The sequence below is a fragment of the Delphinapterus leucas genome, chromosome 15 (genome assembly GCF_059928025.1).
Source record: "Delphinapterus leucas isolate spDelLeu-1000000601 "Yukka" chromosome 15, BTC_Dleu_Yukka2, whole genome shotgun sequence".
Classification (NCBI taxonomy): domain Eukaryota; kingdom Metazoa; phylum Chordata; class Mammalia; order Artiodactyla; family Monodontidae; genus Delphinapterus; species Delphinapterus leucas.
The window spans coordinates 23,525,366-23,548,839 of record NC_143143.1 but is presented as its reverse complement, the minus strand read 5'-3'; the positions used below and the strand labels follow the sequence as shown (position 1 = coordinate 23,548,839).

The 23,474-nt window shown below is 46.9% G+C and overlaps 2 protein-coding genes across 2 annotated transcripts in view; both read right to left on the bottom strand.

Moving 5' to 3' along the window:
• The window catches only part of CLEC19A (C-type lectin domain containing 19A), a 72,312-nt gene that overhangs the window by 27,554 nt on the left and 21,284 nt on the right, over positions 1 to 23,474 (bottom strand). Inside the window, 1 exon segment of the mRNA XM_089896085.1 lies at positions 1,449 to 7,760. Within this exon segment, the coding sequence (XP_089752211.1) occupies positions 1,449 to 1,536 (88 nt within the window). The 5' untranslated portion in view covers positions 1,537 to 7,760.
• SYT17 (synaptotagmin 17) overlaps positions 7,771 to 23,474 on the bottom strand; it is an 85,273-nt gene continuing 69,569 nt past the window's right edge. Inside the window, exon 8 of the mRNA XM_022552384.2 lies at positions 7,771 to 9,254. Coding sequence (XP_022408092.1) covers positions 9,058 to 9,254 — 197 coding nt within the window. The 3' untranslated portion in view covers positions 7,771 to 9,057. The remainder of the gene's footprint in view (positions 9,255 to 23,474) is intronic.

Here is a 23,474-nt window from a genome sequence, read left to right as displayed (position 1 = left end):
GAGAGACAAGAGCACTCTCTCTCTCCACCATGTGGCTACTTGCAAGCCGGGAAGAGGGCCCTCACCAGGTAACGGATCAGGTGGCATCTTGATCTTGGACTTGTAGCCTCCAGAGCTCTTCCTGTTGTTGAAGCCACCCAGTCTGCGGTATTTTGTTATGGCAGCCCGAGCTGACTAATACAGACACTCAGAGAGTTTATGGCAGACCAGAGCCCCTGATGCTTGCCCAAATGAACGGACCACCCTTTATCTCCCATCACTAGGGTTACCAGATTAAAAAAAAAAAAAAGAATTCCCAGTTAAATTTGAATTTCAGATAAACAATAAATAATTTTTAGCATAAGGTATGTCCCATGCAATATTCGAGACACTTACAGTAAAAAATGATTTGTTTATCTGAAATTCAAATTTACCTGGACATCAGGTATTTTATCTTTCAATCTTATCACCCCACTATTTAAATTCCCCTCAACACTGTAACTGCCCAATAACATGGCTTTATGGGGATCTTACAGATGCTTTATTACAGTGTTAGTTTTATTTTAATGGGGATAGAAATAGTATCTCTGCCATAGAGTTATTGTGAGGATTAAATAAATCCATATGTAAAAAGTGTTTAAAACAGTGCCTGGCATATAGTGAGGGCTACAAAAGTATCACTTGTTGTTATTGGTATTATTATTATAGCTTTTAAACCATGTTTGGAAAGAACCCTCCTGGTAGAGGTGACAGGCAAGATCTTCCACCTTGAAGGGATTGAAGGACTCAGGATTCTTCCTACCCCAGAGTCAGCACCCTAGCCTCCCTATTGCAAGGGTGAAGAAATTGAGCTCATTTGAAGCCCCGCGTCCTCCAAGTGGGACACTGGGAGGCCACATGCCCGAGGCTGATGGATCCCAATCCCTGGGGACACTGAATATCCGCAGAGCTGGGTGTCACTGGGCCAGGCCGCCAGGGAGGTCACTAGAGGGACAACGATGTCCTCCTGTGTGCCCAGCTCCCTGGGAACAGCTGTCACAGCCAAGGTGGGACCGCGGAGCCCAGATACCAAACCCCTAACAAAAATACCATCTTCAGATCTTCCTGTGGCACCAGGCACTTTCCCCAGATGATCTCATCTCCCTTGCACAGTAGCCCCAGAGGGTGCCATTGTGACCACCGTTTTCTGAAGGAAACTGAGGCTCAGAGAGGTTAAGAAACTTGTGCCAGGTCACACAGCTTTTAAGATGCAAAGCTGGGATTTATCACCAGGTCTCTTTGCGTCTGGCCCTAGCACAATGCGCATGAGCTGGAGGGAGAGCAGCTGGAGGGGCTGTCAGGAGGCTCAGCTTGGCCCCCCAGCATTCCTTGGGTCAGGCAGGCCTGCAGCCCAGGCAGCGAGGCCTCACTGACAGCTCAAGCATTTGCGGGGTGTCCTCCTCTCCTCCCGGCCCTGGCCCCGTGCTCACCTGGGCTGATATTGATGTCCGTTTGCGGAAAGGCCTGTGCGGAGAGGAGGGTCAGGACGGCCGCGGCCCACAGTCCCCACCTCTGCATCCTGGGCCCCGAGAAAGCCACCTCACGGCCTGAGCAGAGGAGAGAGGCCCTGCCGTGGGAGCTCGGGTCCGGACGGCTCTCCTGCCCAGAGCTCAGGAGGACTGAGTAGACCCCAGTCTCCTCCCCCGCCCCTCCCCTGACTCCTGTTTCCTCCCTGCACGGCAGCGGCCAGCTCAGAGTGACAGCCTGAAAGCCGCCCCTGGCCGGCCCCCTTCGGAGAACTCAGAGGAAGTGCAGCCCTGCTTCCGAGCCACCGAGTGGCCTTGGGCACGTGCTTGCCTCCCTTGAGACTCTGTAAGATGGGACAGTAGCGGCGCGCACGTCCCCGCCTGGCACAGCAGATAAAGCATCTCGGAGCCCTAGGAGGAAATAGTACCAGAAGGTAAAAATACAAGTCAGCATCTAGGGCAGAGGCCTCCTGGGCCAAAGCGAGCTCACCGGTGGATGTGATGTGTTGGGTCCATGCTGTGTTTTAAAATTTCTAAAACTTCGTTGTCAGGGTGTAAGATCAGGAGATTTTAAGTATAAGTCGAGATTTCTGCCTCTGCTACGAATCTGAAGATCTGACAAGAATTGGGCCTCCTTTGCACATGGGAACATTACGTGGAGCTGAGACAGGGCTCCCCCTGCAGGCGGGGCCTCAGTGCTTTGGCTCAGCGGGGCCCCAACGTGTCGGCCCAGCTCCAGGGCATTGGATTCCCCGCAGCGAGGAGGAAGGGCAGGCCCGTCATCTCCTGCAGGGTCTCTTGGAGGTTAAAGGATGTGCCGGTAGAAGGTTCTCGACACAGAGGAAGTGTTCACCAAAAAGAAGCAAACGTTATCATTAGTGTACAGTTCTAGCGTGTTCAAACTTAAAATAGATCCACTGGTGTTTCATTGGAATCTCACTGCATTTATGAATTGATACCTCTAAAAACCAGTCTTTGTGTATCGTCTGCCTTTCTGAGCCTCACTTTCCTCCTTTATAAAATAGGGGATAATAACAGTACCTACCTCAAAAAGATTAAATGTAATAATTTGTAATGCTTAGCATAGAAGCTGGCTAGTAGTAGGTGTTGAATACCTGACAGCAAATTTTGCTATGATTGTCATTGATCCAGTGCAGGTCTTTTCCTGGCTTTCCCTGCACACTCCCTCCTTTCTCTCCCGAAGTGCTCAGCCAGGTGCCCTGACACTTCGTGTGGCTGGCATTCACAAGGGCTCAAGCGTGTCCCAGTCGCTCACTTTCTCTCTGGAACACCTGCCGCTGTGCCTGTGAGGAATAAAACTCGTGCCCACACAGCGTGTTTTGCCGGCCCACACGGGGCTGAAAGCCTGCCAAGGCCTGACTCAGGCTACGAGCACAGCCCAGGCCCAGTTTCAGCCATGGCGTAACTCACGTCTACCCGTTGTCTCAAAGCTTTGTGATGAGGCACCCCAGAGCATGCACACTTATTTATAAATGACATATGTTTATTATATAAGTGATGTGCATCATGTCTGTTATAAAACAGCCCTCCCCCAAACTGACTTTTTAAAAAAGTTGATACAAACTATAAAAATGGAAGAAAGTTGGAAGGCTTTCTCCCCACTCCCCATCATCTGGTGTGCTGACTGTACTTTAGAGGCCCCTGCTGTCATGGAAATCAAACACCCTCTGCGTGAATGAACCAGGGGGAAAAGGAGGGTCGTCAGACACAGGCCGCTGGAAATACTTTTGAAAAGTGGAGGAGCCTTTGATTTGGCAAATAAACCTCCTAAATGACCTGTGTTGATAATACAATATGTGATGGCTGGAGGTTTGGGTAAGTTGGTTCATGCCCCCTCTCTGGATGGAAACATGTAAAGTATTTGTGACACGCTCATTCCCAAGTGTGGTCCACGGACCAGCAGCATCGGCATCTCCTCGGAGCTCGTTAAAAATGCAGAACCTCGGGCCCCACCCCAGGCCTGCTGAATCGGAATCTGCATTTTGACTAGATCCCCAGGGAGTCATATGTACATTAGTGTTATGAAGCATTGCTCTAGGTGGGGGTAGGCAAACTTTCTAAAAAATTCTCTTTTTTAAGAAAAATTGTTTGTATTTAAGGCGTACAACATGATGATGTGATATACATATATATAGTGAAATGATACCACAGTCAAACTAATTAACATATTATCTCCTCACAGGGTTACTTTTGTGTGTGGTGAGTGCACGTGAAACCTACCCCTTAGGAAACCTCCAGGGTTCAGTACAGTGTGATGAACTACAGTCATTATGCTGTACCTTACATCTCCAGACTTATGCATCCTACACAGCAGTAGCTTTAAATTTTTTTCTGTAAAGAGCCAGATAGTAGTGGCTTTGCAGCCCACGTGGTCTCTGCCACAACTCTGTGAAAGACTTTAGGAATGGGTCTGGCCAGGTTCCAATAAAACTTTATTTACAAAAACGAGCAGTGGGCTGGATTTGGCCCACGGGCCATAGCTTGCCACCCCTTGCTCTAGACCTCAAGTTTACTGGCTAGGAAATAGACAATTTATTCACTTAACAAATAGGATCTTTGCTGCCATTTGGAGGTTGTAGAGGTCTCTCTGTAACACAGTATATATTTTCTGGGTTCTTAAAGACATTACTCTCCCCCCCCACCACCCGGGCCCATGCGTACACACACGCATACACACACTGTGCTCATGGTGGCCTGGGGGTTCGGTGAAGATCTATTTCTTTCTTCCTATCATCTGTTTGCCTATCTATCTATCTATCTCCTTTAGTTTCTTAGCTTTTTAAAATTGTCATTTATTTACCAGTAAGTAAAACAAAGTTCCCTTCCCCTCACCACCATTATAAAAGGGACAGTAGAGCCTAGTTTATTTCACGCCTTTCAATCCAGGCACATCTGTATCTGTGTTCAAATTCCAGACCTGCTTCTGTGTGACCACACACTGATTAGTTAATCCATCTTAGCTTCAGTTTCCTCATCCGAAAAATGGGGACAAATCAATACTTTTCCTCATACAAGTGCTTAGAACAATGCCTGACCCATAAATGCTCAATATATGTTAACTACAATTACATCACTATGGAACCTTCAAAAAAACTGAATAGGAAGGTATAAAATTGAGAAGCAAAACCACTTCCCAAAAGTTAACCCCTGCAACCTTCAGGGCAATGTCTTCCAGTCTCTTTTCTAGACATAAGTTTTAAATTTTTACTTAGTGGTGCTCATTCCTGGATTCTTTTAAATGGTATTTTTGACCATGAAAAAAGAAAAGGTATCCCACTGGCGGTGGAAGACAGGCCACCCAGAAAGGAAAGGAACTCTTCCTCTTTCCCTGCAGTGATTCCCAGCTTTCTGGGAGTAAAGTATCAGTACCCAAAACAGCTGTTCCTGGTGCCCTGGGAACCAGCACATCTGGGCAGGGCTGGGCAGAGGTCATAGCTTCTGTCAAGTCCCAGGGGGTAGACTGGAGTCCTGAGGGGATCTGGAGTCCCCAGAGATGAGACAGCTCAAGATGGGCCCTGGGAAAATAGATGCAGATTTAAAACTTGACACCACCGCTTCTCCTCTACCTCCTTCCTTTGAACTCAGGTCCCCGCACCCCAAAAAGGGTGTGTAGGTGGCCCATGCATCTCCTTTCTCACCTCCTGGCTGAGGAGAAGGAGGATGCTAATTACACCGGGCAGGTGGCCCACAATAAGGCACCTGGGGTCCAGGTTTCTATAGAAACCAAGTCATTTCTTCACCTTTCAACACATTTCCCTCATCTCCTGACAAACTACCCTTGGAGACATGGATGGCTCTGACATCTGTGCTTCTGCTGTTCCCTCCAGTCACTCAGCAAACATTGCCTGATGTGTGCCCAGTAGGAATAGCCATCAAGTGCTGTGTGTTAAGCCTTTGCAGGCATTTATCCCGGCTAACCCTCACATCACGTACAACCCTATGGGGTAAAAACGGTCATCCTATTTTCAGATGAAACAGCCCAGCAGAGCGGTCAGCCACACCAGCTCTATATGAGTTTGTTAGGGCTGCCGTAACAAAGGACCACAAACTGGGTGGCTTAAATAACAGAGCTTCATAGCCTCATAGTTCTGGAGGCCGGAAGTCTGAAGTCCAGGTGTTGGCAGAGTTGCTTCCTTCTGAGGCTGGGAAGGAAGGAGCTCTCCTTGGCCTGGGTCTCCAGGCCTCCCTCCTTGCTTGTAGATGCCGTCTTCCCTCTGTGTGTCTGTCTCTGCGTCCTAATTTCCCCTTAATATAAGGACACCAGTCGTATTGAATTAGGGCCCACCCTGATGACCTCATTTAATCTTAATTGCCTTTAAGGAGCCTACCTCCCAATACAGTCACACGCTGAGGTACTGGGGGTTAAGGCTTCATGAAGCGTGTGAGTTTGGGGGGAGATACAGTTTAGCCCATACCAGGCTCTAGAGTCAGCTGGGCCTGGGCTGGCATTCTAGCTCTAATGCTCGCTTGCCACTCAATCCCAGGAAACCTCGGCTTCCTCATTTATAAAAGAGGAATAATAACACCTCTCACGTGGGGTGCTGCATGAGGACTAAATGAGATGCTTAGCACTTGGCACGGTGCTTAGTCAGCCCTGTGGTTATTGTAAATCAGGGGAGCAGATGCTGGGGATGCCCCACTCCCAGCCCTCGGCCACCTGAGTTCCCCGGATGCTGAGGTGGGCTGGGCCATGCAGAGGGACAGCTCACTTGCTCAGGCACATGCCCCTCATTCTCTGCCCGGGGAGTTCTCGGTGCTACCCAAGCTGGCTCAGCCCACACAGGACAGTCCTAAATTGCCAATCCTTGAACGCCTCCGGGGTTTACCCTCAGACCCTGAGAGACGAGGGGGCAGTAGTTAAATAGTCCAGCTTCCCCACAACGATCATTCTCAAGCGTATTCTACGTGGGCCCCCAGCACGACTGAGCCCCAGCTGCCCACAATGCCAGTTAAAGCAGCCTCTGCGTTTCTCCTTCCCCTGACTTATCCTTCCATTTATGCTTCCTGGGCTCACCTCCCAAATAAACCATTGGCAGCCGAGTCCTTGCCTCAACGTCGGCTTCTGAAGTGCCCAATGTAAGGTAATGAGGAAACAGGCCCAGAGCAGCTCCGCGGCTTGTGTGAGGGCACAGGTAGGGTGTGCTGGGCCTGGGGTTTGAACCATGGCCTCTCTGGCTCCAAAACCCACGGGCCCAATCACCATATAGCCTCATCTCTGGTCCTGAATGCCTGTCCTGTTTCTGTCTTTCCTCATTCTGTTTGTTCTCTCGTATTTTTATCCTCTTCTGTACAACCACGGGAAGGAAGCCATTTTATAGAGAGGGAAAAGTTTCTCCTTTCGTCTCCTAACAAACATAACCTAACTCAACCTCCCAGCCTTTCCCCCTTGACCTTCATGCCATCTCCACTCCAGAGTGAGAGACACCAGAGGGACCCACGAGGGGACCCTGCAATGCCCAATGCGGCCAGAAGGGGTGAAGCCATCTCAGCCCACAGTGGGTTACCTAGGTCAAGCCCCTTTTATTGGGCATGGCCAATAGAAAGCTAAGTAGCCATGGCTCTTGCCCTGAACAAGCAAATAGTTTTATAGAGAAAAGCGTTACTTCCCTCCCCTGGAAAATGGGGATAATAACAGCGTCTTCGTCAAAAGGTTGTTGTGAGAACTAAACAAGGCTGTGCAGGTATTGGGCTTAGCACACAGTAAGGCCCCAAGAGTTAAATAGAAATATAAGCTTCTGGTGGGGAGGACAGGAAGCAGCTGCCATTTCTGTCTTGGAAAATCAGGGAGTGGTAGTTTGAGCTGGGTCTTGATGATAAGTACGAGTCGGAACTTAAGCTGCTGGTAGCCATGACGCTCACCGAACGGGGAGAGCCTGTCCAGGAGATAGCATGATCAACAAAGCCCTGATCACTTCATTTGAGCCCCTGGATCCAGCTAGGCCTGAAGCCAGGACTTCCTTCGTTGCTTAAACTATTTTGTGTTAATTTCCTGTTGCTTGCAATGGGAGGGACCTAACATAAATCCTCGTCTTCTCTTTGCACGGGTTCTCCTGTCAGTCGTCAGATGAATATATCTTAACGTTTCGACTGTTCTTCCTTCCCAGACCACACACTAATCTTACCAACAATGTCCAGCGTGACCGGTTGTCTGGTTATACCCACTGTGGCCCTCGAGTCTTCCAGCTGAGGCCGTAGGTCTCATGGGACAGAGACAAGCCATCCCTGTGTCTGGTCTCAATTCTGGAGCCACAAAATCTGTGAGCATAATAAATACCAGTGCTTTGAGTCGTGGGGATGATTTGTTACACAGTGGTAGGAACTGAAACACCCTCCTACCCTCCATGCCCATGTTCATGAAGAAAAAGATAACTCAAATGCGTGGCACAAATAGATAATCTTTAATGTCAATAAATAGCTCCCCATTATACCAGACAATACGCTGTGGGAAAAGATACAGAAGCATCCAACAGAGAGAGAGATCTATTCTAACTAACTAATTTCTTAGCACGAGAGAAATGACTTTGGTTCACACACAAACACAGAGCGATCCTCAGGGTGTGACGAGGAGGGGTATCGTCTTGGATGGGGGGGTGCAGCAGCCGTGGTGGCCATTTTATTCCCTGTAACTGTCCTTTGCCGGTCTTCTGTGAGTCGCAGTCGCCATGATTCGGTCAAAAAAACGTTACTTCTGCTCTATCGTATTTTATTTACTTGACTTACACACACGCTACTGTTACTGAAGGTGGGGTCTTCACAGACAGGGGGGCGCTGGGTGAAACTTCACTGACGGGCGAGGCAGAGAGAAGGGAGTACTCAGGACTGAGGTCCCGGCCCAGCACCTTGCTCACTAAGGGGACACACAGGCACACACACGTGCTCACCTGAGGGCACACACACCAGAACATCCACATACATACCCACAGGGAGTCCCCAGAAGAAAAGTTAACACAAGGACGAGTTCAATTAAGCCAGGAGAGCCTTCTTACACTGGAATATTTTTTGTTGCCGTTTGGTTTCTCCAAATAGTCTAATCTATTTATCACATCCACTAAAGAGAAGACAGAGTACTTGACACTTCTGGGGAAAGGTACCAGGTTTGAAGAACCCCTAGGAACAGCAGCCCATTCAGAAGTCACCCAGTGGGTGTGCATTTTGGGCATATGGGGGTCAGGCCTCCCAACACTGGCCAAACTCTTAGAAAATTTTGTCTCAATGGAGGTTGGCACCTTTGGGGAGGCCCTTTCTCTGGCCTGAGGTTGAAAGTGCATTTTGGGGCAGGGGGATCCACAAGAGCAAGCACTGCCCGTAAGTCTCAGAGCAGAGCCCACTCAGCTCATGACCTATGGATGGGACTTCTGGAAAGTTCTCAGGCCTCGCTCCTTGAGGGAGGACAGTTTGTGATCAATAGCTTCCTTTCAGTTCTGAGAGGAGCTGTGTGTGTGGTGGTGAGTGTGTGTGCATATGTGGATGTAATAGTATACATATATGGCATATTTTTTGTCCTAAGTTTCCTTCCTTTTTTCACAAATGAAAGCTGCCTTCCCCGCAGCCCTCAGGTCACCTCCAGCGAGGCAGGGGACACACGGTCACACTCGGCCCGGGACCGCAGGCTGTGCCACTGCTCCACGGCCGTGCGGTGGGCACTGAGCATCCGCCGCCAGTGGTTGGATTCTGAGGGGCCCGAAGAGTACTGGCCGATGACGATCCTCCCGATGAAGTCGTTGCTGCTCTTCATGTTGTGGCCGAACACTAGCCAGAGGGGCGAGAGGAGGAGGGGGCAGGACAGGAGGCAGGAGCAAGACAGAGGCGTTAGTCTCCATACTCCTCAACTGCAGATGCGAGGACCTTGTTTTCAGGACACTGTTACTTTTAACCGTGAGAATTCCCTGATTCCCTCATCATCCTCCCATGAGTCCCTTGGCTGCAAATTTAAGCTTCTGACTCGTAGACTCACCACACTGTCCTCAGGGCACTACAGCCGGACAGTCCTGGTGGAACTGCCAGCCACCACTGGAGTCCAGCTGAGCACTTAAACCAGGCTTCTCAAGCCCGGCACTGTTGACACTGGGGCCTGGATAATTCTTTGTGGGGCATCCTGTGCACTGTAGGATGTCCAGCAGCACCTCGGGCCTCTACCCACCAGATCCCAGTAGCACCCACCGCCCCCAGCTGTCACAACCCCCGAGTCTCCAAACATGGCCTGGTATCCCCAGGGGGCCAGTTCATCCCAGATAAGAACCACTGGGCCATGGGGCCAGACATCCTAGGTGAATCCTGGCTCTGTCATTCAACAGCTCTGAGACCCTGAGACAAGCAAAGGAGCCCCTCTGGCACTCAGTTTCCTCCTCGGTTACACAGGAATCTTAACAGTACTTTGAGAGCTTTCAGTGAGATAATGCACACTGTGCCTGGCACTCAGTAAGTGCTCAATAAACACTACACTGCTCTTTCGAGCCTCAATTTCTACCTCTTGACCTTTTACAAACGGGACTTAGGCAACAGAGGCAAGTTTCCTGAGAGAAAGGGCTCCAGCAATTTCTCCTCCCCTTGTTGCACTGCATGACTCTTTGGAAGGCTGTTAATTCCCATGCAAGCTTAATTTGTGTCTTTCAAGCCTAATGAGATAGTTAGCTTGATTTATCTTTCCAGCCGAGTTCTGCCTAATTCCTTATCTGCATGTGGGTAGTCCAGGCATGCCATCTCACTAACGGGGAAGCAGGCTGTGTCTGTGTTACAAATGAAAGACTACAGGATGGGGACCATCACAAATTCACCCAGCGTGAGCAGAGCACAGGCAGGCTGGATCCCAGGAGGGATGCCCATTATCAAACAAACCAGCTAAAATATGCAGCCCAAAACAGAGCTTGAATGCTAACAAATCTCTATTTCCCCCTGTGGGGCTCACATCAAGAATTCCAAACGTAAAAATATGGGGAAAAAAAGAAAAGTGGAAAAACAAAAACAAAAATCCCATCCATTGTCTTTAAACCCAAAAAAGACCTAGAGTGAACCAGGCTAAGTGAAACGCTGTGCCATCTCCATCAAGAGTGTCCCGTACCTGTCAGCTCCATGAACAAAAATTGGACCATGTATATTTTTTGTACATTTGGTAAAGTGTTCACTATGCATAGGTAGACCTTATTTATATGAAAATCCCTTACGGAAGAGAAAAATTAGGAAAAGAATCTTTGCTTAATAAAGGAAATTGCTGAGAAGCTCTCTGATGCATCTTAAAAAAAAAAAATCTTTTTTGAATAGGTAACATTCAGGACTCTTGAACTACACCTAGTGGGCAATGTAAGGTTTAATTTTCACCAAATGAAAACAAGTTACCAGAGTCCCCTTCCCCGTGGGCCTCAAATCTAAAGTAAGACATTAGGAGACCATTTCAGGCCCCATTTGGTTTTCTTTCCTGGGGGCAAAATGTTCTGTCTTCCTCTGCCTCTCCAAAGCTCAAGAATGAAAATGCACAAACATCCTAGTCAATAGGTGTAGGTTTTGCTTCCTTGGCAAGTGGTTCTAAGAAAGGAAATCTCAAAGGTTCTCAGGCACTGTTGGTGAAAGAGGAAGCACGTTCAACTTTTGGGGGAGGTTCGCAGTATCTGCTCAAAATAAGAAGGTCATTACTCCAGATCCAGCAATTCTACTTCTAGGGATCTGTCCCATAGAATTATCTGCACAAATGGACAAAGATAAACACCCAAGAATTATCCACTGTAGCAGGGGCTGGCAAATTAGAGCCCTCAAGCTAAATCTGGTCTGTACCGGTTTTTTGTAAATAAAGTTTTACTGGAACCCAGTCAAACCCATTTATTTACATAATGCCCGCAGCTGCTTTTGTGCTACAGCAGCAGGGTTGAGTAGCTGCAGCAGAGACTGTGTGGCCTGCAAAGCTGAAAATATTTGCTAGCTGGCCCTTTACAAAGCGGTTCACCAACCCCTGCTCTAGAACATCATTTGTGAGAATGAAAAATGGAAATAACAAAAACACTTCATGATGAAGTGTGGCTGAGGCTTGTTGGTACCCTGCCTGCCCCCTCAGCCCACCCCAGAGGCTGCCCATGGCTTCTGTTGCTGGCATCCTACCATGAGCGCCCGGTGCTCTCTGCCTGGGACGTGCCAGTGTATGCTGACAATGTGACTTTCGGTAGGGGCCTTGGACCACTCAATAGAAACTTGACCTCTGAAAAGGCTGGGGACTAGGGTCAATCCAAATCCTAGACACCAAGCCTTCAGTGCTCTTCCCTGGTTGGTGATCCTCCGAGCATGCTGCCACACATCGTTACTGGGAGAATTAAGTGCTGTCCATACACAACTGGAAACTCATGGCTGGTCTCTCCTGGACTCTGCCTTCTGCTGATTTGGGTCTGTATCCTTTCACTTCAATAAACCATAACCAGGAGTATAACAGCTTTTCTGAGTTCTGTGAGCCCTTCTAGAGAATCACTGAACCTGACGGTGGTCCTGGGGCCCTCCCGAGCTGCAGTTACCCACGCATCAATCGTCCTTGACTGGGGGCTTCCCTGGTGGCGCAGTGATTAAGAATCCGCCTGCCAATGCAGGGGACACGGGTTCAAGCCCTGGTCTGGGAAGATCCCACGTGCCGTGGAGTAACTAAGCCCGTGCGCCACAACTACTGAGCCTGCGCTCTAGAGCCCGCGAGCCACAACTACTGAGCCTGTGTGCCACAACTCCTGAAGCCCGCGTGCCTAGAGCCTGTGCTCCGCAACAAGAGAAGTCACAACAATGAGACGCCCACACACCACAATGAAGAGTAGCCCCCGCTCGCCACAGCTAGAGAAAGCCCGTGCACATCAACAAAGACCCAACACAGCCAAAAATAAATAAATAAATAAATAAATTAAATAAATAAATTAAGAAAAAAATCGTCCTTGATTGGCCTGCCTCCCTTCCTGGTCTCACTTCCCCAGCCTCTTGTTGGTGTTTCCTGGGATCACCTTCCTAGTAGCCTGCTTGCACCCACGTCCTTGTCTTAGGATCAGATTTGGGAGCACCCAAACTAAGACTGGAGAGGACTAATTATGAGTTTTCTTTTTTTGCGGTACGCGGGCCTCTCACTGTTGTGGCCTCTCCCGTTGCGGAGCACAGGCTCCGGACGCGCAGGCCCAGCGGCCATGGCTCACGGGCCCAGCCGCTCCGCGGCATGTGGGTTCCTCCCGGACCGAGGCACGAACCCATGTCCTCTGCATCGGCAGGCAGACTCTCAACCACTGCGCCACCAGGGAAGCCCAAGAGGACTAATTAAATAATTTCTGATGTGACAACACCATGGAAACCAGAACCATGGTAAAAAATGAGACAGACCTATATATACAAGATGGAAACATCTCCAAGACATATTGCTAGGAGACAAAATCAAGTTGCAAAACAGTATATGTAAACACAATCTCTTTTTGCTTAAGAAAACGTTAACATATAGAATAGAAAATAGTATCTGGAAGAATATTCACAAAATTGTTAAGAGTAGCTCTCTCTAGAGAGAGGAAACAGAGAACTTGACACTTTTTCTAATTATTATATAAGTATGTACAGTTTGAACTTCTTACTAGAATATATTATTTTGGAAAGAAAACAAAGGAAAAAATAAGTTCATATTAGAGAATTAACATCGAAATTACCAGAAGGGCAGAAGGATGAATGGAAATCTGATAGCCTACATTCCTTATCCCAAGGTGCAAAGTAACTTGGCTTGGTAAATCACTCAGCACTTGAAAGGTGGTCGCTCCTCAGTGATTCAGCCCTTCTGATGGGAAGCAGTTGCTGCTATGGCCATCTGACCTAATTGGCAGGCTTTGGGACTTGCAAATCACTTGGTAAAGTTATGGCAATCTTAACAGTCTTTTAAAAAACATACATTTAAAATGCAAATTATAACAAGCGGAATAAAACTAATGACTTCTATCATAAAATTTGCCTGGGAGGGTATCAAGATTTGCCATCATTGTAAATGCTAGGGAGTGTGAGAATAGGGAATTAAGACTGGATATTTATTGAATCCAGAAAGGGGCTCAGAGACAGGAGACCAGATACCCCTGACCACTCCACTTTGTAGACAGGGAAGCCAAGTCACTAAGCAAGCTGGTGAGACACTTGCAGCATTTGCAGCAAAAAACCTGTAAAGGAAGCAAATTCCTCATAACTAGATCCCTACATTTCTCCTCTTTAGAAACAATAACATCCAGGAATTTTGTTGTGAGGCACCCCAAATATCCACACTGGCTGTTACGGGGGACTCGTCTTACTGCAGTCAACAGTATATACCTGCAAGATGTATAGGCTCTAATTTCCCCTCATCATCTGGAGAGAACTTCAAAACAACCTTTACAAACCAGAGAGTGACAAAAAGGCATAGACGTCAGCAAGGACCTACCGTACAGCACAGGGATCTGTGCTCAATATCTTGTAATAACCCATAATGGAAAAGAATCTGAAAAAGAATGTGTGTGTGTGTGTAACTGAATCACTTGGCTGTACACTTGAAACTAATACAACATTGTAAATTAACTATACTTCAATTTAAAAAAAAAGGCATAGATGTCACAAAGCCCATGCACCACAAAACCTGTGAAGAGGGCACCTCGCATTTCCTCTTAGATCCTATTTACTCTTCATGGCTTTAGACATAATTCAAGTAAACTTGGTCATGTGCTTTCCCCATCTGGAGTAATTAAAATTAATCTGGTAGATTGTGACTACCAGACAGATACCAGAACTTAAAAAAGTACAACAGAACCAGGGTTATTTGGTGAAGGGGCAAACAACCCTTTTCTCCTTCATAGAGCCCGGGGAAATTCACTGTGTGATCATTTATTTTTATAATTAAGATTCTGAATCAGTGAGAAAGCTCAACGTCCTGGTTAATGGGTCAAAGGAAGTACAAACAGTTTTCTATCAAACAGTTAAAACTTTAAAGCCTTTTTAAAAAAAAAATCAATTTATTTATTTATTTTTGGCTGCATTGGGTCTTCATTGCTGCCCGCTGGCTTTCTCTAGTTGTGGCGAGCGGGGGCTACTCTTCGTTGCGGTGCGCGGGCTTCTTATTGTGGTGGCTTCTCCTGTTGCGGAGCACAGGCTCTAGGTACACAGGCTTCAGTAGTTGTGGCACACAGGCTCTAGAGCGCAGGCTCAGTAGTTGTGGCGCACGGACTTAGTTGCTCTGCAGCATGTGGGATCTTCCTGGACCAGGGCTCAAATCTGAGTCTCCTGCATTGGCAGGTGGATTCTTAGCCACTGCGTCATCAGGGAAGTCCCTGAAGCCTTTTTTAAAGTTTAAGGGGAACGCGTTTGGCGAGTAGAAAATTTACTCACACAAAATCCCTTTAGTGCCCCTCCCCCAGTGATCAGAGTACAGCACCAGGCATGCCAGGAACGTGCTCTGTGCCCTGTCACACTGTTCTCTCTCTAACCTCGACAAACCTCATGCACTCTGACGGCTACAGTCTCCAAGGATCACCCTCTGTGTGGGCCAGTGAGTCACTGAAGTCCAGCTCTATCCTCAGATGGGGCGTGGACACACCTGGCATATTCTACTTTTTGAAATTTATCTCTAAAGAATCACCAACATATTGAAACCATGTACAAGCCCCTGCCTCCTTGTCATGTTGTAGCAAAAATAGAAATGAGGTTTTTTTCTTTTCTGACAAACAAGGAAAATAAAGGAACAATGGGTAGGCTAGGGAAACAACATAAAACTGGCCTGAAAGAGTTAAGCAATCCTAGTTTCGCTTTAACTGTTACTTGTCCTTCACAAAGCTAACTCCTTAAACACTCTCTGACTCATGTGAATTACATCCTGCACCTAGTCTTTACATCCCCTACACTCCCTTGTAACAATTTACCCCTTGTAGCACTCTTCATTTCAGAAAGGTCACCAGCCATAACCCACAGATGAACAGACCTAATTACTGGGTTGCCTGACGCCAGCTGTGACTGTTTTAACTTTTTGAAAAAAAAAAAAAAAGAATACAAGGCTGTCACTGCTTTGATCCTTATCATCTATCCCAGATCTCAGACTATAAGACCTCTCCTGGGACTCCACTGGTGGTACAGTGGCTAAGACTCCGTGCTCCCAATGCAGGGGGCCCAGGGTTCGATCCTTGGTCAGGGAACTAGATCCCACATGCATGCCACAACTGAGAGTTCCCATGCCACAACTAAGGAGCCTGCCTGCTGCAACTAAGACCCAGAGCAACCAAATAAATAAAGTGTCGAAGAGAAATGCACACTTCGACATACATCCCAAGGAGGGGAAAGAAAAAAGATCTCTCCTAATTCCCTGAAGAGGGGGGCACAGTTCTTGAGGCGCTAGCCTGCTGTGTTCCCTTTTTGTCCGGCAAAGAATAAAGCTCTTTCTCCTCCAAAACTCTGTCTCCATATCTTATTTCAGCATCCGTGTAAAAAGAGCCCATATTTTGACATCAATATCTGTCTGCTTCTGTGGTGATGATTGCCATGGCAATTCAGGTTAGGGAAACACAACCGGCAAAACAAAAGCATGATGAGAGGCACCGATGGGCTCAAGGCTCTGAAGGAACATGGAGAGCACCACTGCTTTATGAAGCACCTACTATGTGTGTGGCCCAGGGCTAGGCATATCACATGGATTAACTCAATCTTCATATCAACCCACTAGAATGGGGTTTCTCACCCTCAGCAGTGCTGACATTTGGGGCCAGATCGTTCTGTGTTATGGGGGCTGATCTGAGCACTGCAGGATGTCCAGTAGCACCCCTGGCCTCTGCCCACTGGATGCCATTAGCAGTGCTCTCCCCAGCTGTGACAACCCAAAGTATCTCCAGACATTGCCAAACATAATCCACCCCCTCCCCTTCCACTGCTCTAAGGCAGCTGCTGTCACTGGCCCATTTTACAGCTGGGCAGCCGGAGGCCCAGAGGTGCGGGGAGATCCCTGCTCCAGTCAACATCCACGTGCCCCGAGTAAGTCAGGGGCAAGTTGAGGCTTTCACGTGTTGATATGTGCTGTAAAAATGATTTTGTTCTTTCCCACAAGAGCTAAACTCCTTTGGTTGCTAATTTAGTTTGCCAAGGCAGACGGTTCTGGAAGGGAAGCTGGACGACTTAGAGTGTGGGTGTGATAAACACTGCAAATGAAAAGGAAAGGAAATCTTGATCTTTACCAGTGGGAGCAGACTTGGCAGCTGCCCAGTTTGCAGGTTCGGTTCACAAGGTGATGCCCCCACCTGCACAGAGACCCCCGCCTCATGGAACCCCACCTCGTCGCTGTCCCCTGCAGTCCACCTCTTGGGTGCTGGATTGAGCATGCTCCCGCATTTCTGAAAAAGCTGCACTAAGCTACCAAAACCCATCCTAGCTGTTTCACAGTCCTCTTGAACTTGTCACTCTGGAGGGATCCCCACACTTCAGCAGGCTGTTCGGGAGTGATGTCAGCCCTTGGAGGAGCCCAAAGCAGTCTACACGCCCCTGCTTCCTCCCCTTCCCCCTCCCCACAGGCCACTCCACAAACGCACCCATTCTCTTTTCAACTTTTGCAAAACTTCCTCAAATTACCGTTGGTCCCCTGCATCCGTAGACATGGAGGTCATTTCATATAAGGGACGTGAGCATCCACGGAGTTTGGGATCCAAGGTGGGTCTGGAACCAACTGCCCGCAAGTACCTCTTTTTTCTTCTCTCTGGAACCTAGAAGCTGTTTCAGGTTTTTCTTTAAAACCAGATAGATCATATCACTTCCCTGGGCCTCGGTTTCCCCATTTACACAATGAGTGGGTTTATGTAGAATTTAAGGTCCCTTTCAGCTCTGAGATTTCTTCAGTTCCAGTTTCATCCATGATTTAAGGGTGACGTTGTTCATGCTTTCTTGGCTCATTCTGTGATTCACAGCAGCTGCATGGACGGAATTTTTTCTCCATGTTTTTCCTTCTAATAGTCATCGTGACAATTTAGATAGCAGTATTACAATAATTTAAAATCAGCAATGCCGAATCCTGACATCTTTTTACTAGGCACTGAGCAAAGTACTTTATATACATTTTTGACTTAATCAACACCACCATCCTATTAGGGAAGGTGCTATTTATACACCCATTTTGCAGATGGGGAATTAGAGGCTCAGAGGGCTTAGGAGGTTGAGTGTCCAACGTCACACAGCCAGCATGGGCATAGAACAAATTGAAATTCAAAGCTCAGCATCATTTCTCCTCCTGTCTCAGAAAGAAGAGACTTCTCACCCATTCCCCCCTTCCACTGACCCTGACACAAGACAAAGGCAAGATTAGGAACAGAAATATACACAACAGGTCCTCAAGTCAGCATGTCAAGGAGAATGGCCCTAAAACCCCCTCATGACAGTGCCGTGTTGGAGACCTTTACACCATCTCTCTGGGGTCCAGCAAGGTCAGGTTAACCTCCAACATCTGAATGGATGGCTGCTTCTTCAGGGGCGCAGCAGACAAGGAAGTTGTCTTATGTTTAGGGATACTGATATGAAAAGTATAATAATACCAGCTAACATTTATATAGAGCTTACCATGTGCCAACCCTGTTCCATGGACTTTGGATACACTAAATTATTTAGTCCACACAACTCTATTTACAAAGAGAGTACTATTATTATTATCTCCTTGGGCCTAGAGGTCACACACTGGCATCATGGTCTGCCTCCCTGAAGATGGACCTGGAGAAAACCCTAAGCAGGCTTCGGTCATTTGGGTGAAAAATTCTGGGATCCCAGTACTCAGAGGTGACCTGGAAAGGAAGATGTGGGCTCCAGGTGGGCACATCTCCTTGTCTCCCTGGACTCCTTGCCTTTAGACCCCCTCAACCCATTTAAAGTACAAGGCCCAGGAACACCTAAATAGACATTTCTCCAAAGAAGACATACAGATGGCCAAGAGCACATGAAAAGATGCTCAACATCACGAATTATTAGAGAAATGCAAATCAAAACTACAATGAGGTATCACCTCACACCAGTTAGAATGGGCATCATCAGGAAATCTACAAACAACAAATGCTGGAGAGGGTGTGGAGAAAAGGGAACCCTCTTGCACTGTTGGTGGGAATGTAAATTGATACAGCCACTATGGAGAACAGTATGGAGGTTCCTTAAAAAACTAAAAATAGAATTACCATATGACCCAGCAATCCCACTACTGGGCATATACCCACAGAAAATCATAATTCAAAAAGACACATGCACCCCAATGTCCACTGCAGCACTATTTACAATAGCCGCGTCATGGAAGCAACCTAAATGCCCATGGACAGATGAACTCATAAAGAAGATGTGGCACATATATACAATGGGATATTATTCAGCCATAAAAAGGAATGAAATTGGGTCATTTGTAGAGACATGGATGGACGTAGAGACTGTCATACAGAGTGAAATAAGTCAGAAAGAGAAAAACAAATATCGTATATTAATGCATGTGTGTGGAACCTAGAAAAATGGTACAGATGAACTGGTTTGCAGGGCAGAAATAGAGACACAGATGTAGAGAACAAACATATGGACACCAAGCGGGGAAAGGGGGTGGTGGTGGTGGGATGAATTGGGAGATTGGGGCTGACATATATACACTAATATGTATAAAATAGATAACTAATTAAAAAAGAAGACCTCTTTAAGTAATAGAAGACATGAAGAGATGAAAAATAAATAAATAAAATAAAAAATTAAAGTACAAGACCCAGGGTAGAGGCCCCTTTTGCCCAGGTCTGCAGGCAATGATGGCTTAAAGTGTTGGGTTCCTTTAATCCAGTGGTTCTCAGCTAGGGCCAATTCTGCCCCCAAGCTTGGCAATGTCAGGAGACATCTGGATTGTCACACTGCAGATGGGGGGTTACTACCGGCATCTAGCGTGTAGAGGCCAGGGATGTTCCTAACCATCTTACACTGCACAGGACAGCGCCACGACAAAGAATTATCTGACCCCAAATGTCCACAAGTGCCAAGGTTAAAAATCCTGCCTTAAGGGAAAAGCACGCATTTGGGGGTTTCCCTTCATTAACACCCAATCCATTGTCATCAAAGGAAAGTCCCTGTGACCCAAGTGGCTACAAAGATCTGCAGGGAAAAAGAGCTGCAGGGGGAGGGAGAGAAGTCACCTCTCTGAGATAAAGAGGGTTTGGGAGCTCAACAGAGAAGAAATTCCAGAGCAAATTCAGGGCAAGAGGAAACGGGGAGTGGGGGGAGGGACTGCTGAGAATGTCGCTGTGGCTTATGAATCAGATCTTCCTCCTTGCCCAAGAGAAAGAACTCAAGATTGCAATCTGTTTTAAAATTCCTTCGGACCACGGCCGGACTACTTCTTTGTGTCTGTGTGGAAACTGAGCCATGTGGAGCCTGCGTTTACAGGGATGACATATGGGTTGAAGAATCATGTTCAGATCTGTGTGTGGATCACACTGTCTAGGAGGAAGCATTTAAAAGTGTGACTGTAATGTAATGTGCTTGCTTTTACATGAACAACTGAAACTTACACGTCTGAATGAGGATCATCTTTGTAATATTTGTTTAAGAGATGCTGGCATTGCTTTGGGAGAGAATGTTCACTGCAAACTGTCTTCTGAGCTAGTTATACGACACCCACTTGAGCTTTAGAAGATGCCCCTCGTCTTCTAAAATAACTGAGAAAATAAAGGAGAGAGACCACGAACGTGAGAATCACTTGGAAGACTTTTAAAAGTATCAGTGCCGGGGCCTCACCCCAAGAGATTCTGTTGATTGGTTTAGGGGTGGGGGACTGGATGTCCATGTTTTTCAACAGTTCCCCAGGTGAGTCTCATGTGTGGTCAGGTTAGACACACTGTATTAGAAGCAGATCAAAATATCCACTGGAAAAAAAAAAAAATATCCACTGGACTGGTAGCTTAGCTGGGGAAAAACCCACACGTTTGGTGTCAGAAATGTTGTGAGTAGAGAAAAACAGACAGATTTTTCTTTTCACTGTGTTCCAATAAAACGTTATTTATAAAAACAGGGAGTGGGCCAGATTTAGCCCATGGGCTGTGATCTGCCAATCCCTGATCTATCTAGGGCAGTGATGTCCAAAGTATAGACCCCAGAACACCAGCTTCAGCATCACCTAGAGCCTATTAGAAATGCAAGTTCTCAGGTGCCATCAAGGATCTACTGAATCTACTGGAGATCTACTTGTCCTATATAATTTTTCCTTATTCCCCAACAGAGTCTCTTTCTTAACCTTCAATGTGGGTCAATGCAGCAACTGTCTTGAATCCTAGCTCAAGACGAGGTGTCAAATCCTAGTGATAGGTGGAGGACCAGCTGGGATCCAGCCAGAGTGACAGTGGTAGAGCTGGGGTTGAGCTCAGGTCCTGATGACCTCCTGGGTCCCTACTCTTAACCTCTCTTGGCATTTGCAGCATTCTAAATCATGCTTTGAAAGAAATGCTGCTCATTTGGATGGGCACATTCTAGTATGTTTAAATATCACCCTACTTTTAGAATAGATACATAAATTGTTGTATAGTTACACACTGAAATACTATATTAAAAATGTGATGAAAGGGGACTTCCCTGGTGGTCCAGTGGTGAAGACTTCGCCTTCCAATGCAGGGGGTGTGGGTCTGATGCCTGGTCAGGGAGCTAAGATCCCACATGTCTCGCGGCCAAAAAACCAAAACATAAAAAACAGAAGCAATACTGTAACAAATTCAATAAAGACTTTAAAAAAAACGTGATGAAAAACCACAAAGACACATAATTATATGAATAAATTTCATAAGGATGACGGTGAGTGAAGGAAGTGGTATGATTCCACTTACACAAAGGTCAAAAAGAGACAAGATGAATGTACGATAAGAAAAGTCAGCACAGTGCCCCCTGGGGGAGGGAGCAGTAACTGAAAAGGGCACAAGGAAGTTTCTGGGAACGCTCTTGTTCTTGATCTGAGTGCATGGGTGTGTTCGTTTTATAAAAATTCATGAATTGTATCTTTAAGACTGATGCACTTTTCTATATGTATATTACACTGCAACAAAAAGTCAACTTTAAAAAACAAACGAATGCGACTAATGTCTACAACTGAGCTTGAAATGCACAGGAAAAAAAATGAATCAAGAGATAAATAGAGAGATGGAGAGACGTGTGATAAAGCAAGTGGGAAATGTTCATTGCAGAATCTAAGTGGTGGGAATACAGATGCTGACAGAACCATTCTTTCAAAAAATTTTTAAAGTTTCTCAATAAAATGTTGGGATTAAAAAAAAACACAAACAGCTTAATTGTCCTACTTGTATATTTTATAGCTTTCGCTTGCTTCTTTATACCATAGAAATGTCAATTTCCAGGTCTGTGCGCCCATTCAGTTCCCAGGCTGGTCACAGGGCTGTTGGATCCTGCAGTAGGTAGGCAACTTGGTGAATCATCAGGGACACAGGAGCGAGCAGGACAAGACTCTCTGGGGAGACGGTGCAGACCTCCCAGTGGGTCCTGCCAGCTTATCCCAATGACCACAATAACCAGACCACACATGGCCAGACACACAGTCCTGCGCCTGAACTGAGGGGTCTCACACCCTGATGATCTGTCTACTCACAACACCAAACCAAAGGTTCAAGTTGACTGTGGACCACTGACTACAGAGCAAACCCCTGCCTTCAATGCCTTCCTCCTTCCACATGATCTACACCACAGGTCATTGGGGAAATGCAAATTAAAATCACAACCAGTTGTTTCATTAAAAAAAACCTTACCTACATAGGATAAAATCCATCCATTTTTAAGTATACAAAGTTTTCTCCCTAGTACTTAACATCATTTCTACTCGACATAACTCAGCTCTTTTGTTTACTGCCTGTTCTGTTTACAACATTCAAGCACTCACCCGATGAAACTGGGATTTTTGTCTCATTCCTTCACTGACGTATGTACAGAGCCTGACTCACAAGAGGTACTCAACGAATATTTGAGTTGAATGAATATATACATTAATATGGAAAAATATCCAAGATATATTATGTGAAAAGAGTAAGTTGCATGAAAGTATATTTATATATTTTGGATGTTAACAACAGAGGCTGGAGATCTATGCACACACATGTGCACACATGTCACACATACACACACACACACAGGTGCGTACATTCCTGGAAAGAAGGCTACAATAAGTTGTTAAGAGTAGTTACCTTTAAGTAGGGGGACTTAGGGATTTTTACTTTTTATTCTACTCTCTCCTTTATGTTTGTATCATACACACATATGTATTATACATACATATATGAATATACATTTACATGTACATATAATAACAACATAAAAAAGCCTCCAGTACTCCTTGTCCCATGTAACCCCTTCACGTCACCACATGCAGGAGACATGCACCCATAAACCACAATGTGGGGTGGAGTAGAGACCTGATTGAAAAATACTCTGCTCATCTTCCCAGGAGGGTTGCCCAGCCCTGTCTCCCACTGAGCCAGGCCACAGTGCATCTGCCCAGGCCACACTACCTGGGACATGGGGCTTGTTTGCAGAGCAAGATGTTTCTGTCTGGCCCAGTGATTATGGGCAGAAACAGGGAAGCCGTTTGAAACCCTGCACAGATGGGCACGAATTCAGCCAACAGGCTCTGCCCCGGAACTCTTCACACTTAGGCAGCTAAAGTGAAACTGCTGGGAACAATGAGAGGTTAAAATGCCATAAAGAGGGCTTCCCTGGTGGCACAGTGGTTGGGAGTCCGCCTGCCGATGCAGGGGACGCGGGTTCGTGCCCCGGTCCGGGAGGATTCCACATGCTGTGGGGCGGCTGGGCCCGTGGGCCATGGCCGCTGGGCCTGCGCGTCCGGTGCCCATGCTCCACAGCGAGAGAGGCCACGGCAGTGAGAGGCTCGCGTACCGCAAAAAAAAAAAAAAAAAAGCCATAAAGAGAAGAAACATGCCCCAAACAGTCACATTACATGAGCAGACCGGCTCTGAGCCCACACCAACCTGCCCTTCACAGCTC